The following is a 19,165-nucleotide window of genomic DNA, read 5'->3' as shown; positions in this document are numbered from 1 at the left end:
TTATCCTGGTGTTCAAAGTGTACGAGATTTGCTGGTGGGAAGCCTGCCATGCTCTGCCTGTGCGCCGTGCCTCTCCTTCGAGCACCTCCTCATGACCAGGCATGGCAGGGCGTCCTCTTGGGCCTCTGGCCTCGGCCATTGCTCTGTGGGTCTTGGCTCCCTTTGGTGGGGAACAGCGTTAGAGACCAGGATCTAGACACGAGGTGTGCTCGATGCCACGGGGTGCCTGAGCTTTAGGCCCTTTCTGTGGACAGGCTAGGGAGGACAGGCCTGCTGCGTGCAGACGCACACGTACATATGTAATATGCGTGTACAGATCTGAAACAGCACAGAACCGTGCCTGGATTCCGTCCCACCTTGCACGGTTCTCCCCCACCCCCCATCTCCACCCTGAGGACCCTGGCCCCCAGCAACAGCAGCATCCTCACGCATCTGCTAGGGAGTCCAGTGCACGCCTGCTCGAGAGCTCCAGTGCAGCTTTGCCACAGGATTGCAAAAACAAACCCACCATGAAGAGGTCGGGATTGTTTGCAGTTCACTCCCTGCCCACAACTGCGGGTGCCGTCAAGCACTGTGCTCATGAGTTCCTTGGGTCGGCTTCTCCACCGTCAGTGTAGTGGTGCCTTCATTGGAAATACAGCTGGGTTCATCCTTTCCGTTTGCTTTCAGTCTTGTGCCTCCCACCATACCCCACACCCCCATCCTGTTAGGTTTGTAGAGTGTGACCATCCTTCCAGATGTCAAAACTGCCCCTGAAGACAGATGCAGGGAGCCACTCCCTCCTGTACCTCCTCCTCGCTTTTTGGTAATGAGCATAATTGTCTCCTGGTTTATCTCCCGTGTGTTTAATTTTGTAAAGATAAACATATACACATATATTCCCCTCTTTCCTAGACGGAGCATTCTTTGTAGGCTCTTTTGCACTTTGGCTTGTTTTGTTTTAGAGACAGGGTCTTGCTCTGTCACCCAAGCTGGAGTACAGTGTTGCAAACATAGCTCACTGTAGCCTCCATCTCCTGGGCTTAAGCCTTCCTCCCATCTCAGCCTCCCAAGTAGCTGGGACTACAGGTGTGTGCCACCAAGCCCAGCTAATTTTTAAAAAATTTTTCTTGAAGAGATGGGGTCTCGCTGTGTTGCCCAGGATGGTCTTGAACTCCAGGCTTCAAGCAATCCTCCTGCCTTGGCCTCCTAAAGTGCTGGGATGCCAGGCATGAGCTTCCAGCCACCGTTTTTTTCACATAACACTCTCTCCTGGAAACCATGGTGTCGATGCAAGGATTTCTCACTGGCTGGCACTCTACCACGTGATAAGCCGCAGTTTCCTCAGCTGCTGTCCTCTCTGTGGTCAGTTAGGTTATTTCCAATATTTTGTAAATTCAGATAACCCTGCCATGAATAACTGAGTGCGTTTGTACTTTCATATTGTTTGATGTGTGTCTTCAGGGTGAATTCCTAGGTGTGGTAGTGCTGGGCTGCGGGGTGATTGCGCATTGGTTGCATTGGGTATTGCCAGGTTCCCTCCACAGGGTGGTCCCATTTTGCAACCCCACAGAGCCAAGCCTTTTTAATTGGCCAGTCTGAGGGGTGAGTGATGGTTCAGTGTCGTTTCAATCATTTTCTTTTTTTTTGAGATGGAGTCTCACTTTGTCACCCAGGCTGGAGTGCAGTGGCGCGATCTCGGCTCACTGCAACCTCCGCCTCCCAGGCTCGAGTGATTCTCCTGCCTCAGCCTCCCAAGTAGCTGGGACTACAGGTGCACGCCACCATGCCCGGCTAATTTTTTTGTATTTTTAGTAGAGACGGGGTTTCACCATGTTGGCCAGGCTGGTCTCGAACTCCTGACTGAGTGATCCACTCGCCTCGGCCTCCCACCTAAAATGCTGGGACTACAGGTGTGAACCACTGTGCCCGGCCTGCATCATTTTTCTTATGAGTGAAGTTGAATGTCTTTTCATATGCTAATTTTTTGGTATTTTTTGTAGAAATGGGGTCTCACTGTGTTGCCTAGGCTAGTCTCAAACTCCTGGGCTCAAGTAATCCGCTTGCCTTGGCCTTCCAAAGTGCTGGAATTACAGGTGTGAGCCACTGTGCCTGGCTGGGGTTAATTTTTTAACATGGTGTGAGGTATGGATCAATTTTTTTTTTTTTTTGTCTATGAATATCCACTTATTCTAGCCCCATTTGTTGAAAACATTATCCTCAGTGGTGCACGCCTGTAGTTCCAGCTACTAGAGAGGCTGAGGCAGGAGGAACCCTTGAGCCCAGGAGGTTGAGGCTGCAGTGAGCTGTGATTGCACCACTGTGCTCCAGCCTGAGTGATGGAGAGAGACCCCTATCTCTTAAGAAAAGAAAGAGAAAGAAAATACTGTCTTTTCACCACTGAATTGCCTGTGCACTTTTCTCAAAAATCAATTCACTCGGCCGGGTGTGGTGGCTTACACCTGTAATCCCAGCACTTTGGGGAGGCCGAGGCAGTGGATCACCTGAGTTCAGGAGTTCAAGATCAGCCTGGCCAACATGGTGAAACCCCGTCTCTACTAAAAATACAAAAATTAGCCGGGCATGGTGGCGGGCACCTGTAATCCCAGGTACTTGGGAGTCTGAGGCAGGAGAGTCACTTGAACCTGGGAGGCAGAGGTTGCAGTGAGCCGAGATCGTGTCACTGCACTCCAGCCTGGGCGACAAGCAAAACTCCATCTCAAAAAAAAAAGAAAAAAAATCACTCAAGAGAATAAGAAGACAAACCACAAACTGGGAGAAAATATTTGATACTTGTGAAGACATATCTGATAAAGAACTGGGTCAGGTGCGGTGGCTCACGCCTGTGATCCCAGTACTTTGGGAGGCTGAGGAAGGAGGATCGCTTGAGCCTAGGAGTTCTAAAATCAACCTGGGTGATATAGTGATACTCCGTCCCTACAAAAAACAACAACAAAAAATTTATTCAGGTGTGATGGTGTATGCCTGTAGTCCCAGCTACTTGGGAGGCTGAGGCAGGAGGGATCGCTTGAGCCCAGGAGGTCAAGGCTGGGCAACAGAGTGAGACCCTGTCTCACAAAAGAAAAAAAGAACTGGTATCCAATATATACAAAGAACTCTTAAAACTCAAAAATAAGAAAACAATGTGATTGAGGCCAGACATGGTGGCTCACGCCTGTAATCCTAGCACTATAGGAGGCCAAGACGGGCAGATCACGAGGTCAGGAGGTTGAGACCATCCTGGCTAACATGGTGAAACCACGTCTCTACTAAAAAAAAATACAAAAAAATTATCCGGGCGTGGTGGTGGGCACCTGTTGTCCCAGCTACTTGGGAGGCTGAGGCAAGAGAATGGCGTGAACCCATGCAGTGAGCCAAGACTGCACCACAGCACAGCAGCCTGGGCGACAGAGCAAGACTCCATCTCAAAAAAAAAAAAAAAGAAAACATGGGCAAAAGATCTGAATAGACCCCTCACCAAAGAAGATACGCAGATGGCAATTGAGCATATACAAAAATGCTCCTCATTATATGGTCATTAGGGAATTGCAAATTAAAACAAAAATGAGACACCACTACGCACTTGTTAGGATGGCCAAAATCCAAAATGGATAATGCCAAGTGCTGGTGCGGATGTGGAGCAACAGGAACTCATTCATTGCTGGCGTGAATGCAAACCAGTGTTGCTGCTTTGGAAGACAGTTTGGCAGCTTCGTACAGAACAGCATACTCTTACCCTGTGATCCAGCAATCAAGCTCCTCAGTATCTACTCAAGGGAGTTGAAAACTTACGTCCACACAAAAGCTCGTACAAGGATATTCATAGCAGCTGTATTCATAATCGCCAAACCTTGAAAGCAACCAAGATGCCCTTCAGTAGGTGAATGGATAAACTGTGGCATGTCTGTTATTCAGTGCTAAAAATAAGTGAATGACTAGCCCATGGAAAGACATGAGGGAATCTTAAATGCATATTACTAAGTGAATGAAGCCAGTCTGAAAAGGCTACATACTGTATGAGTCCAACTATTTGATATTTTAGAAAAGGAAAAATTATGGAGACAAAAAAGACCGGGGTTGGCAGGGAGGATAGGATAAGCAGGTGGAGCATTTTTTTTTTTTTTTTGACTGGGAATTTTATTCTGCTTCATTTTAAAAGTGGGCCAGGTGTGGTGGCTCACGCCTGGGATCCCAGCACTTTGGGAGGCCAAGGTGGGTGGATCAGCTGAGGTCAGGAGTTCAAGACCAGCCTGGCAAACATGGCGAAACCCCGTCTCTACTAAAAAAAAATATACAAAAATTAGCCAGGCGTGGTGGCAGGCACCTGTAATCCCAGCTACTGGGGAGGCTGAAGCAGGAGGATTGCTTGAACCTGGGAGGCAGAGGTTGCAGTGAGCTGAGATCACGCCATTGTACTCCAGCCTGGGCAACAAACCAAGACTTCATCTCAAAATAAATAAAAAATAATAAATAAAATTAAGAGGACAAAGTACCAAGGTAAATGTTGACAGGAAAAGAGAAAAGATATTAAGACTTCACTGATGCTGTGAGACTGAGGGTGCTGTGGCGGAGAGACAATGGGCTGGACCACGCCAGAGAGGAGCAGGGGACCAGGACCTGGGCCTGCATGAGGGCTCACATGGCCTTGGGACCATGGACATGGCAGAGGCTGGGGGCAGGTGGCCATGTGGCCTCTCCTCCCTCACCCACCTCCATAGGAGGATACTGGAGAGGTCCCCCAGGACCCACTCCAGCCGAACAAGGTCTGCTGGGATGCTTCTGGAAAAACCTTTATTTCCTGAAGGAAAAGAGCATCTCACAGGGAGAGATTTAGCCACAGACGTTCCTGAGCATAAGGATGACGCCTAGGTGAAAACTGAGGTCCAGAGCCCTGTTGTCAGCACCCCAGAAGTCTCATGCAAGAGACACGTGCATATTTAGAATTATTGAGCCACACCAGTGGGTTTCCTCTGGTCTGTTAACAGACTGTGCAGGAAGGTGCAGCAACAGTCACTGAAAGGCTGACATGGACATCAGGACCAGCTCACTGGGAAGAGATGGTGGGCGGAGACCCAGCAGGGACACGGGCCCTTCCCTGGGGCACAGTGCTGAGCAGAGGGGCTGCTCACAGGAGACCCAGCATTTGCCCTTCCCAGAACGCAACCAAGACTGCCAAGTGGACTGATGGCTGAGTGAATCTAATCTCATTTAACTGCAGCTGATCAAATATTAATCAAGACTCCTTTAGAGTGACTGGTCCTACTCAATTAAAATCCACTCATTTATAAGTAGAAGGCAATTCTTTAAATGTTTAAAGAAAACCTAGTATTTTAATTAGTAACCTCAATAAACTAAATGTTAATTGTAAAGCCGTAAGTAAACATAAATGGTCTTCCCTCAAGGATACAAACTCTCCTTACAGCACCACTGTTTTTTTTTATTTTTGAGATGGAGTCTCGCTCTGTTGTCCAGGCTGGAGTGCAATGGTGCGACCTCAGCTCACTGCAACCACTGCCTCCCAGGTTCAAGTGATTCTCCTGCTTCAGCCTCCTGAGTAGCCGGGACCACAGGTGTGCACCACCACACCTGGCTAATTTTTGTATTTTTAGTAGAGCTGGGGTTTCACCACGTTGGCCAGGCTGGTCTCGAACTCCTGACCTCAGGTGATCCACCCACCTCGGCCTCCCAAAGTGCTGGGATCCCAGGTGTGAGCCACCACACCTGACCCACTTTTAAAATGAAGCAGAATAAAATTCCCTCTCACAAATCCAACCAAAATTACAAAATCCCTACAAAGGACCCTAACGAGAAACGACTAGAATGAAGCGAGTGGATGTTAGAGCAGGAGGATGGGAAGACTTACCCCTGCAAATGCCTCTGCCTCTCAACTCAGAAGCTCCAATGAGAATTTTTATGGTGATAAAATACTGAATACAGCCACAGAGCCCTATAAAATAATGAAGTGGGTTTACTAACATAGAAAGATGGGCTGTAAAGCAATGTGTACAGCATGGTGTCACCTGGGGCTCAGAGCCTCCCCTCTCCCTCCATCAGCCTGTCTGCCCCCAGCGGCAATGCTCCTGCCCCTCCTCCTCCTCCTGGGCTTCACTCCCACACGTGACTCCCTCCAACTCTCCCCTCCCTGCTTCAAGGGTGTCTCCCTCTCTCCTCACTCAGCTGTCCCCCAGGGCAGTGCCTTTGGGGTGGGTGGACGTGAGAGGCCTCTGGCCTCCACACACTGCCCACTGCTACCCTTGCTCAAGGCTGCTCAACCAGGGAGGAGACGGCCGTCCAGCAGGATGGTCACTGGGGCCAGAGGGAGTGGTCAGTCAGGACACATTCTGGAACAACACTCACTTTATTTGCTGCTGAGGCAAGTGTTCAGATCTCTCACTGTGATTGTCTATTTCTCCTCTTAGTTCTTTCTGTTCCAGTCACATTTTGGAGTTGTGTTCTTTGGTGCTTTTATGTTTAGCATTGTTGTGTCATCCCATTAACCTCACCACTTGGTCACTGAGCTGTCCCTCCATCTCTAATGAGTCCTCCTGCCTGAGGCCGTGCTGTCAGATGTAAACAGCTGTAGCAGATGTGTGGGTGGTGCCCTGGCTTCTGGCCTCTCGCATTCACTCTGCATCCTTGGACTTGATATGTGAAGCCTGTGAATGAACATAGCTGGGTTTTGTCTATCCAATCTAACACACTTAATTGGAGTTTGCATTCCACTTACATTTAATATGCTTGCTGACACATTTGGTTTAAAGCTACCATTTGCCTCTGTTTCCTATGTGTCCCATCTGGTTATTTTTCCTTTCTTACCTTCTTTGGGATTAGTGAAAGTAGGTATTAGTCCAGTTTCATCAACATGTTTATTGCTTTTAGCGGTTACCCTAGAGATCACGTCTGATGTCAGAATCTACTTTATTATTTTTTTTGAGATGAAGTCTTGCTCTGTCGCCCAGGCTAGGATGCAGTGGTGCCATCTCGGCTCACTGCAACCTCCGCCTCCTGGGTTCAAGCAATTCTCGTGCCTCAACCTCCCGAGTAGCTGGGATTACAGGCATGCGTCACCAGGCCCAGTTAATTTTTTGTTTTTTTAGTAAAGACGGGGTTTCATCATGTTGGCCAGGCTGGTCTCAAATTCCTGACCTCAGGTGATCCGCCTGCCTTGGCCTCCCAAAGTGCTGGGATTACAGGTGTGAGCCACTGCACCTGGCCCAGAATCTACTTGAAATCCATACTTTCACCCCTTGCAGGATGGTGCAATCCTTTATTTCCCTCCCACCTTTTGTCCTTACTGTCCATGTATCTTAAGTCTACCTGTATTTTGAACTCTAAGAGATAGTTTTAGGCACTCTATTATTTATTTAGCTTTCCCGTTTCTGCTCCTTTCAGGAGTATTCCTTGTTCCTTCCCACACCAAGTGTCCACCTGGAGAATTCCCTCCAGGATATATTTTAGGGCTGGTTGGCTGGTGACAAATTTCTGCAATTTTTTGTTTTGTCCAAAAACTTAAGTTCATCCTCACTTTTGAGGAATCTTCTCACTGGGTATATAAATCTAGATTGGTAATTATTTCCTTTCAGCATTTAAAAAAAGCCACTCCACCATTCCAACTATTTGTTTTAGAGAGTCAGCTGCCAGCTTTATTGCTCCTCTGAAGGTAAAAGTGTCTCTCCTCCCTCCCTCTGCTTAAGGTTGTCTCTTTCTCTTTGGGTTTCAGCACTTTGCCATGATGTGCCTAGGTGCAGGTTGTTATTTTCAATTTATCCTCATTGGGGTTCAAAGATATTGACACCTATGGCTGATGTCCCAACAGTTCTGGAAAGTCCTCAGCTGTGATCTCATCCAAATGGCCCTCCACCCCTTCTCTCTCTTCTTCTGGGACTCCCGGCAGCTGTGTGCTAGTCTTTTCCCTTGCGCTGTCTCTCTCAGGCACTTTTCATCTCTCTGTACTTCAATATGAATGTTTTCTACTGGCTTGTCTTCCAATTCAGTAATCCTTTCATCTATAAGCCTAATTTGGTACTAACTACATCTAGGGAATTCTTCATTCATCGTTGTGTTTTTCAGCATTAGCACGTTTACAGATTCTCTCAGGTGGCATTCTCCACCTTCTCATCCATATTATTGAATGTATAAATCATAAAGTCCGTGTCTGAAAACTCCAGTATTTGGATCACGTGTGAGACTATTTCTATTGTCTTATGATTCTCTTTTCAGTCACTTAGTCCTTTTTTTCAGTGTGTCTCATAATTTTTTAATGAGAGTCAAACTGTTTATCTGTAAAGTTACAGGAGCTCTGATGTTTTCATTGAAAGAAAATTTAGTTTTCCTCTAGCAGAAAGGTGAGGCAGATCGCCCTGATGCAATCAAGGCTGAGATGGCTCAAGCCATGTCCAGACTTGGTGAGGGTTGGTCCCTCTCCAGTTTGCCCTTCAGGGGTCTCACCTGGAAACCTCAGAGTTTTCTCAATGGCAGGCACTGAAGTCCCAAGTTTTGTCTCCCTTGCCCAAAGATGTCTCAGCTTTCCAGCCTTTTGCTGCTATATTTGGGTTTCCAAGCCTCTTGCCTCGAGCACAAGCAGCAACCAGGAATAGGCACCTGCTGCAGGGGAAGCTGCACACTGGGAATTGGGCCACTTCTCTGAGGCTCCTGGCATCCTGGCCAACATGACAGCTTGTGTGTTGCTGCCGGTCTCCCAGCCCAGTGACACCACGCCAGCTCTGGTTGCCACCTTCTGTCAGGCCTTAGGGCAGGACACCAGCAAATGGCCCAACAGGAAAAAATGTGAATACAGGACTCACCTTTATGCAAGTCTCATCTTACTAGGATTTTGTTTCCTCAAATCCTGGCTGTCTTAATTACTCTCTGATGTCTTCAAAAAGTTTTTTTTGTTTGTTTTTTTTTGTTTTTTTTTTTTGAGACAGAGTCTCGCTCTGTCGCCCAGGCTGGAGTGCAGTGGCACGATCTCGGCTTACTACAACCTCTGCCTCCCGGGTTCACGCCATTCTCCTGCCTCAGCCTCCAGAGTAGCTGGGACTACAGACGCCCGCCACCACACCCGGCTAATTTTTTGTATTTTTAGTAGAGACGGGGTTTCACTGTTTTAGCCAGGATGCAAAAAGCTCTTTTTAAAAATATATTTTATATGGCCTTGATAGTTCTTGGGAAAGGTTTGGTCTGATAGCAGTTGCTGCCTCATAGTCAGAAGTGGAAGAGAAGGGAATTTTAGCTTTAAATGAAGTTCAATGTTTTATTATTGCAGGAGTGGTCTTCAAAAAGTTCATGGAAAATGCATATTATGACAAAACTATGCATGCATTTCAAAATTCTTTTGCTCCAAAATAAACTCATACTAACTTGTTAGAACATGCCTGAATAGATCTAGTTTGAGGCAGTAAGAATCAGTTTGAAAAGGGCTCCTAGCAGAACATGAATTCTGCAAAAACTGAAGCAAAAACAAGCATCAAGTCTATAGTGAACCTTGGGTGGAAGAATGGTGAAAATCATGATGCTTTACAAAAAGTGTATGAGGACAGTGCCCTAAAGAAGTCAGCAGTATACACATAGATACCTCGTTTTAAGAAGGATCAAGACAACATTGGAGATGAAGACCACAGTGGCAGACCATCCACATCAATTTGCAAGGAAAATATTGATCTTGTTCATGCTCTGATTAAAGAGGACTGACGATTAACAGAACAATAGCCAAGACCACAGACATCTCAACTGGTTCAAAATTGAAGTTGAGCAAGCTTTGCACTCGATGGGTGCCAAAACCGTTGTGCCCAGATCAGCTGCAGACAAGAGCAGAGCTTTCAATGGAAATTTTAAACAAGTGGCATCAAGACCCTGAAGCATTTCCTTGAATTATAACAGGAGATGGAACAGGGCTTTACCAGTACCATCCTGAAGACAAACCACAATCAAAGCAATGGCTACCAAGAGGTAGAAGTGGCCTAGTCAAGGCAAATGTGGACAAGTCAAAGTAAGGTCATGGCAACAGTTTCTTGGGATGCTCAATGCATTTTGCTTGTTGACTTTCTGGAGGGCCAAAGAACATTTTTTTTTTTTTTTGAGATGGAGTCTCGCTCTGTCGCCCAGGCTGGAGTGCAGTGGGACAATCTCAGCTAGCTGCAAGCTCTGCCTCCCAGGTTCACGCCATTCTCTTGCCTCAGCCTTCCGAGTAGCTGGAGTAGCTGGGACTAGAGGTGCCTGCCACCACGCCCAGCTAATTTTTTGTATTTTTAGTGGAGACGGGATGGGGTTTCACCATGTTAGCCAGGATGGTCTCGATTTCCTGACCTCGTGATCCGCCCACCTCAGCCTCCCAAAGTGCTGGGATTACAGGCGTGAGCCACCGCATCTGGCCACAATAACATCTTATTATGAGAGTGTTTTGAGAAAGTTAGCCGAAGCTTTAGCAAAAACACACCCAGGAAAGCCTCACCACTGTCTTTCTCCACGATGACAATGCTCCTGGCTCATTCTTCTCATCAAATAAGGGCAATTCTTCAAGAGTTTTGTTGGGAAATCATTAGGCATCCACCTTACAGTCCCGATTTTGCTCCTTCTGACTTTGTTTCCTCATTTTAAAAAATCTTTAAAAGCACTCATTTTTTTCTTCCGTTAATAATGTTAAAAAGGCTGCATTGACATGGTTAAATTCCCAGAGCCCGCAGTTCTTTAGAGGTGGACTAAATGGCTGGTGTCACAGCTTACAAAAGTATCTTGACCTTGATGGAGCTTACACTGAGAAATAAAAATGTTGTTTTGTTGTTGTCATTGTTGGTGGTTTTAAGAGAGAGGATCTTGCTCTGTTGTCCAGGCTAGAGTGCAGTGGTGTGATCACAGCTCACTGCAACCTCAAACTCCTGGGCTCAAGTAATCCTCCTCCCTCTGCCTCCCAAGTAGCTGGGACTACAGGCATGCACTACCAAACCTGGCTAATTTCTTGAACTCCTGGCCTCAAGCAGTCCTCCCACCTCAGCCTCCCAAAGTACTGGGATTACAAACATAAGCCACTGTGCCCAGCCAAGAAATAAAGTTTTTATTTTTTTATCATCTTTTACTTCAATATTTCCACAAAATTTTTAAAGTCCCTTCGTATAATGACTGGTAATTTCATTCACTGAAGAGACAGTTCTGAGGCTCATACAAAGAGCTTTTTATTATCTGAGACAGACCTGAGAAATTAAGGAACCTGCCTAAAACATCATTTCCAGGCAGGGAAACAAACAGCTCGCAGCTGGGGTTCTGAACGGAGAGGCAAGGTGGGAATGGCTAAGAATCAACATATTTTCTAGTTGCACCCACAGTCCCCTCATTCAAGTAGTGAGAGTCGTGTGACTGTCAGCACTGGGCCTCTTGTCCATCTTCCTGCAGGACTGTCAGCAACTGGAGGGCACAGACGGTTTGACCATTGAGTGCCGGTTTCAACAAATGTCCACCAACGAAATGAAGGGAATGTACGAGATAAAATGACTCTCCTAGTGTCATTCAGGAAGGGCCACATTTTCTGTTGAGTAAAGCAAGCCCTCATTTTTTTCTGCAATCCCCTTTTATACACTGACTGTTACTCAGAACACTTCAACTAAAAATACAGCAGCATGAAGCTGAAAGCTTAAAAAAACAAACAAACAAAAAAACCATAAAGGCAGGCTAGCTCAAGGGCCAGCAAACTTGCTGTTCTGGAAAGGGCCAAACAGTGAGTATTTTCAGCCCTGTTTGTCCCTTTCAGTGGGCCTGTGGTCTCTGTCACAACTATTCAATTCTCCCGTTGCAGCCTGAAAGTAGCCAAGACAACATGTTAAAAAAAAACAGCTGTGACTGTATTCCAAGAAAATTTCACTTAGAAAAATGGGCAGAGTGCCGGACTGGGTCTGTGGTTGCAGCTTGCCAATCGTGGACTAGACTATATGCTCTGTGAGACTACAGACTGTGTCCACGGAAATCTCTGTTGCATTCCAGGAACTAGCCCAGGCCCTGGAAAAGGGAGGGCACTTCATCTCAGTTGAATGAATGAGTGGATACAATTCTGCTACAGTTAGTTGTGCTGGCTTGTTTTGGAGAGAAAATCCATGAAGCTCAATATCCCAAAATTCTAAGGATATTACCATTCCAAATACAATCTTAAGAAACACAGGACTGCAAGCTGGTCGTGAGCACAGCTAAGCAAGAACTGTGGCTCCCTCCTATCCTGTGCGCAAGCCTTTCTACACCAGGATAACACTGGCCAGGGCTGCTGGCGAGGGAGAGATGGGTGGGCCATGGACCCCACCTCCTCTGCAGCCTCACGGGCACTGTCCCTGACCAGCCCTCCTGGGCACTCTGGAAGCAGGCTGTTCTCACGGGAACAAGCACACAGCTACCGGGTAAGAGGTCACCAGGAAGAGCGTGCACAGAGGCTGCGGCCAAGGCAACCCCTCAGGGCTGCCCACCGGCTCCTGCATTCTGGCACCACTTGAACATGAGACCTGGAAAGTCATCACCATGGCCATGATCAGAACTGTTGTTGTAAGAATTACATCTCCACTTCCCCGGAGCCCTGTCTGGGGTTAAGGTGAAATTTCAAATGCTGCCCAAGTATGGGCTCTAGATAATGGACCACAAAGAATATGCCTGTTTTCTTATCCTAAAAATAAAAAGCCAGTGTCTGCCAGCACTAGAAAATTGCAAATAAAAAGTTTAATTTCAGAAACTGGGTTCACCATTTATAAATACACTAAAACATAGTCAATGCAAATTTAGATTAAGCGTAGGTACAGTATTTCAACAAAACAACAACTTTTCTAAAAGGTTGTAGGCAAATGAGTGATTTGTCTCACTCAGGATATTTAATTGGTTTAAAATGAGAAAATTAATCTTTTTTTCTCTGAAGACATAACTTTTAAAATCATCTGACAACTGATACTTCACTCTGATGTCCTTGGGATTCGAAAATATCCCAGTGATGGCCGCATCTTCCCTATCATAAAAAAATCTAAACACTAAGGCTATTCTTACAACTGGAATATAACAAGCTTCTTCCCTGTTAATAAGCCATCTCTTCTAAAAAAATTTTACACAAATTTGATCAAACAAGGGGGTCAGTGCACACATTTCGAAAGACAGCTTCAGAGCGTGGAGATGCTGAAGCGGAGGCGTGGGGGTTTCAGCAGGGACCACCTGCCATCAGCGTGTCATTGAACGCACTGGCGAAGTGATGAGCACAGTTACAAAGGGATCACATTTCAGAGGAGCTGATGATAAATAGCTGGGGTATCTCTGAGTTAACTGACCATGTAAAGCCTGAATGCAGAAACCTGAAATGGGAAAGTTCTCAAAATAAGCTCCATGAAACATCTAAGTTTCGTTTCCAAATGCCACGTCTCTGTCGTAGTAAACAGTTACCTTCCAGAATATTATCTGTACTCCGCGGGACACTTTAGAACCTGCGGTTAAAAACTGCTCAGTCAGGATGGCTTGCCCTCCACCTCCTATTTACAGATTTCATTTGATAGCCACAAAAGCTATTCTGTTGCAATTAAAGCAATGCTTCACTAAAATACAGTACCTGATTTGTGGTTTGTACATAATTGAGTAAAAAGCCTACAGAATAAAATGGTTTACATCTTCTTTGTCATTCTAGTAAAACAAATTACTAACCCAAAACTTTAAAAAACTTTTCAGTTATGAATTAAAATCTAGTCACCATATTTCATAGTTGACAGGACACGCTATTTCTAGTGGACGTCTTAATAAAACACCCCGCGAAACTTGGCCTGAAGGACAAGGGGTAAGGCACGTGGAGACACTGTGGTGAGCTGGAGAGCGGCCCTGAGAGTGCCTGGTCTGATGTCGTGCACAGCCGTGGGCAGAGTGGGTCACAGACCTGGTACAGGCTGCTAACGCTGGGGCAGCCACGCCTCTGGCCTAGTGGTGCCGTCGTGAGTTTCAATACTGAAAGTATATTAAGGGAAGATTCACTTTCAAAAAGATAAGTTTTTCAAAATGTTCCATCATGAGCCTGGATTGGCCAAGGCTACCGTTCTCAGTGGGTGTGTTGAACAGCTTTTCTGAAGGGACGATGCTTGGGGGGCAGCCCAAAAATCTGACGGCCAGCGCGGACAGCCCCGGCCAGGACGCCTTCTTCAGGTTCCAGTAGGTGAGCGGGTCACAGCTGTGTTCAAGCACCTCCTCCTCCAGATACGCAAGCACCATGGCCTCAGGCAGCTTTTCTCTTGGGTCTTTCTTCTTCACTTTGGCCACAAGTGACCACAGGTTCTCCTCTGCGGCAGAGTCTTTCGACGGGGAGCCAGCATCACACCTGTGGGAGGCAGCCACGTCCTCTGAGGTAGAATTCATGAGTTCGAGTTCCCTGATTAAATCCTGTTTGTACTGCTCCGCCTCCTCCTCCGTAAACAGGGAGGCCTTGTAGCGAGGATCCAGCAGCGTGGCGAAGACGTACCGCGGGTCGTGGAGGGTGGCAGACAGGCGGCTCACCATGGCCTCCTTCAGAGAGCGCAGCATGGTGTCGATGCCCATCGTCTCCTCGAAGAGCATCTCCACCTTCCTGTTGAGGATGTGTACCATGGGGATGACCTGGCTGAGGGTGGACATCTGCGTGCTCATCTCCCGGCTCGCAGCCTCGAAGGGCTTTAGCGCACGGCACACGGACTGCATGACCTCCCACTGGTCGCAGCTGATCAGCTCTCGGAAGTTACACTCGACGGACATCTCGTTAATGGCCCTTTTCTGCTCAATGAGCCGCTCGAGCATGTGGAAGGACGTGCTCCACTTGGACGGGACGTCCTGGAGGAGGTGATGCTGAGGCAGCGCGTGCTCCCTCTGCAGCTCGGCCAGTTTCTCCTTCGCCTTGGGCGACCGGTGCACCCGCTCGCAGATCTTCCGGGCGAGGCTCAGCAGGTTCTGCACCATCCGCTGGCTCTTAATGGCCTCGCTGACGATCAGGTTCACCGTGTGGCTGAAGCACTGCACGCTCGAGTGCTCCCCCTCGCTCAGCGTCTTCCCGATGCTGGGGTTGTCGGTGACGGTGATGCCCACCTGAAGGCCGGTGGAGGTCACCCACGCTTCCCACCAGCACTCCAGCTGCTTCTGAATGCTGTTGCCACTGTAGTCGCAGTCCACCTGCGACACGTCCAACAGCGCCGAGCAGTGGTGGTCGTCACAGCGCGGCCGGGCTGACGACTCGAAGGAAACCCAGTGGGCCGTGAGGGTCAGGTACTCGCGGGTCTGGTTACTCATCCATATTCCAGACGTGAAGTGGATCACACCACTCTCAGCTTCCTTAAGGTGGGACATAATTATCTGCTTCACATTATCATACATACCTGGGATAGCTGTCCTGGAGAAGTAGGAAGGGGCGGGGAGGGAGTACTGAGGTTTCAAGTATTCAAGCAGCCTGTTAAAGCCAACATTGTCTACAAAAGAATATGGCTGGAGGTCAAGTGCAATCATTTCAGCTATGAGACTTGTGATTTTTTTGGCAACTGGGTGAGAATCGTAAAACTTCTCATTGGTGTCATCAAAAGAGGAAGCGCCTGATAATTCTGTGCCCCGCGGCACCCGGATGTCCGGAGAGGAGGGCCGAGCCGTCTCCGAGACCTCAGTTTTCAGCACGTTGCTATGGAACCGCTGTAAATGTCTCAGAAGACAGCTGGTACCCAAGTTAGTCGGCTTCTTCCCCCGGCTGATGGTCCGGCCACAGTGCAAGCACACGACTTTTGTGGAGTCTGCGGAGCAAATAGAAAAATGATTCCACAGCTTCGAGGTCTTTTTGCTATTAACAGGAAACATAACTTGATTGTTTTTTGTGACCACTGTTGGCAAGTCAGTCAATTTGGAAGAGGAACTTTCTGCAGAGGCCAAAGTGGCATACGGAGAGTTTGCCAGACTCGCACCCAGGAAGCCCTTCTGGCTCCCGACAACTTCTGGATGGCGCCGGTAGAGATGTCTCATCAGGCAGCTGGTGCCCACATCACCCTTCTTCCCCCGGCTGATGGCACAGCCGCAGTACCGACACTCGGCCTTGAGGCTGTCCATGGAGGCCAGGGAGAAGTGATGCCAGACCTCCGACTTCAGTCTCTTCATGACCTTTTTATTCTGCTGGAAGATGGCGCCAGATTCAAACAATCTAGGACTCAGCCCATCAGCCTGCTGCTTCTCGGGAGAGGACGCCGAGGCCTCCCCTACGTCATCGGAAGATGAGAAGGCCGCCGCGTCTTCCATCAGCCCATCTCCAGGGTTCAAGTGAGACTGCAGGTCCTCAGTCAGCCTGTCAGGGGAGGGGGAGGCCGAAGGAGACTCTCTGACCGGCTTGACCGGAGACGAGGACACAGAGCTGAGCTCCCCCTCCGGCGGCAGCAAGGAGGGCAGCAGAGTGGGAGGGGCGGAGTACAGCGGCGGGATGCCCGTGCCCCCGTTCTCCTGCAACACGATGGCGCGGTGTGCCCTCCACATGTGCCTGATGAGGCAGCTCGTGCCCAGGTCCTTCCCATTCTTCCCCCGGCTGAACTCGTTCATGCAGTGAATGCAGACAGCTTTGGAGCTGTCCAGTGGCGACAGGTAGAAGTGCTTCCAGACGGCGGACCTTCTCCTGGACCCGGAGGTGCTCTTTGGAAGTGGAAAGCTCTTCTCCGCTAAGTTCTCTGCAGGTTCATCGTAATGGAGAGCAGGGAGGTGGGGAGACGACCCCACCAGGGCTTCTTCTCTGCCGCACTTCTCCGAAACGGACATGTCAGAGGAGATTTCTTCAGAAGAAACTACAGACACAGACTCCTCTGTTATTCGATCGGGGGACGGGATCTTAGACGCCACTTTCTGGACAAGTTTGATGGGTGAGAGGATGGTGCTGAGGTCACCCGCGTCCGCGGGCTGCGGTGGAAGCAGGAGTGAGGGAGAGGGGAACGAGGACACGGCAGACACGCTGCCGTTTTCCTGAATGAGCACGGTCGGGTGTGCGCGCCTCACGTGCCTCATGAGACAACTGGTACTCAAGTCTTTCTCATTTTTGCCTCTGCTGAACTCCTTCACACAGTACATGCATATTGCTTTAGTGCTGTCTCGGGGAGAGATAAAAAAATGCTTCCAGGCTGGAGACTTCTTCCTGGAGCTCATGTTCCGGCTGGAAAGGAGGCTCTGGGTCACGGCCTCCATGGCCACGTCGTATAGGGTGCTGCTGTACTGGGAGAACAGCGCGCCATAGTCATCCTCACTCTCTGCAGACAAGTACTTCCCCGGGGGCTTGCAGCTGCAACCCGTCCCACCAAGGCCCGCTCGCTCCCCACCGCTGTCCGTCTGCTTCATGTCCTCCTGCTCGCTTTTAAAGTCCATTCTTTCCAAACTATCAGGAGGAATTCCATCATCGTCTTCCTCTTCTATTTTAAACTTTATTTTATCAGAAACGAAATCACCGTCCTCTTTGGGACAAGTTTTCAAGTTATTCTCCATGACTGACCATAACTACTCCGGCTGTATCTTAGGTTCATAAAACACTGATCCAAATGCTCATTTGTGCCCCCGAATGTAGATTATCTTCACTTTTTCGTCATAATTCCATCTTTCAGGATGTTTCTAGAAATATGGCTAATCATAAATAGTACTGAAAAAAAGAATCTGTGACTCATGGTCTTAGAGCGTAGATCACTGCTTTCCAAGAGTCCTGCTACTAAATACTCATGGTGTAGACAACGATGTGTGCAGCAGAGACGTGCTTCTGGTCCTGAGGACAGGATCTGCCTGATCATCTTGAGAGCATACACGTGACCCTTGTGCATTACCTATAAGAGATGAAATAAAATTAAGCATGGAACTAAATCACACATTTTAACCTCTACCGTCATGGCTCCATCAGCCTAAATATGTATAGAAAAAAACTGTATAATGGAAAACTGGAATCGAAAAACTTGTTCTCTGACTTCCTGCAATCCGTTTACAGGATGACAATACCCCCAAATTGCAAAATAAGCAAAAAATAGAGACATGAAAAAAAATGCAAGTGGCCTCTTAATAAAGGATTGGGGAACATGAATTAAAACCTAGAATGGTATAAAGAGGTTGCCTCATCTAGAATTTATGCCCTCATCCTTCAAACAGTTCATGAGAGGTACTCACAGCTGCTATAACCAGCAAAGCTGAATTCCTTGAGATCTATTCATCCTTCCTTGCTAGAAGACCTGATACATGAAATACGAATTTGAAAAACTCTAGCTAACGTGTGACATCATCAACCCAGACGAAAAGCTGAATAGGAAACGGACCACGGTGGCTCCTGCATCTGAGAAGGGAAAGGCGTCCTGTGGGTGAAAACCGCTTCCAGCCCGTCCTCCTGTCACCCATTCAATGCCCCGTCCCCAAGTGATGCTGCGCCGTGCTGGAATGCAGCCAAGAGGAGACAGTCACGGGACCTGACAGCCAAGAACCGTGAGATTCCAGCTATGGTGAACGCTGGAAGTGAAGGAACATGGCGTTACAAAGACAGGAGACAGCAGGGCAAGACGGAGAACAGGGGCAGGAGCTGTAAGGGTGTAACTGAGCCCAAGCTCGGAGGACGATGGAGTCATGTGGGGTAGGAGACGGAGCAGTTTACTAAGGAACTAAAACCAAGTAGCAACAAAAGCATGTTTTCAGGAATATGGCAGCATAAATATTCTATAATAAAACCAGACTCTAGAAAACCTCTAACAAACTTTTTTGGAAGAGACGGAGTTTTACTGTCACTTAGGCTGGAGTGCGGTGGCGTGACCACAGCTCAGTGATGCCTCGACTTCCCGGGTGTGAGCCCTCCTCCCGACTCAGCCTCCCAAAGTGCTGGAGTTATATGCGCGAGCCAATGCGCCCACCACAAACTTACTTTTTAAAGTATTACTGGGCATGCCAGAAAGTGGGAGAACTCTTCAAGGGACACAGGGAGTGGCAAATGGGCAGGAGAGGTGCGCCATCCCTAGCCTGGTCAGCATGGGTCACCCCCACAGGGAGGAGCTGAACCCGACATTCCTCCACCATGCAGGAACCAAGAACTGAAGTCACCACATCATGTATTTTCTAAACCAGGGCATTTCTGAGAGTGAAAGGGAGCTATTAATAATACTGCTGGGGAAACAGGCTTAAGCCAAACCTATCTGTAGCAAAGCAAGATGTATGGTTGCCCTAAAAAGTGTTCCAAGGTTAATAAAAACGGCTAGCT

At 48.1% G+C, this 19,165-nt stretch overlaps 2 protein-coding genes across 2 annotated transcripts in view; one reads left to right on the top strand and one right to left on the bottom strand.

Annotated features, from left to right (window-relative positions):
* The window catches only part of ALG12 (ALG12 alpha-1,6-mannosyltransferase), a 30,777-nt gene extending 17,251 nt beyond the window's left edge, over positions 1 to 13,526 (top strand). Inside the window, exon 10 of the mRNA XM_034948862.3 lies at positions 11,365 to 13,526. Within this exon, the coding sequence (XP_034804753.1) occupies positions 11,365 to 11,398 (34 nt within the window). The 3' untranslated portion in view covers positions 11,399 to 13,526. The remainder of the gene's footprint in view (positions 1 to 11,364) is intronic.
* Positions 11,007 to 19,165, bottom strand: part of ZBED4 (zinc finger BED-type containing 4) — a 36,270-nt gene continuing 28,111 nt past the window's right edge. Inside the window, exon 2 of the mRNA XM_034948858.4 lies at positions 11,007 to 17,759. Coding sequence (XP_034804749.3) covers positions 13,915 to 17,430 — 3,516 coding nt within the window. The 5' untranslated portion in view covers positions 17,431 to 17,759 and the 3' untranslated portion in view covers positions 11,007 to 13,914. The remainder of the gene's footprint in view (positions 17,760 to 19,165) is intronic.

Source organism: Pan paniscus, chromosome 23 (assembly GCF_029289425.2).
Source record: "Pan paniscus chromosome 23, NHGRI_mPanPan1-v2.0_pri, whole genome shotgun sequence".
NCBI classification, from domain to species: domain Eukaryota; kingdom Metazoa; phylum Chordata; class Mammalia; order Primates; family Hominidae; genus Pan; species Pan paniscus.
This window is presented reverse-complemented; position numbering and strand designations above follow the sequence as displayed.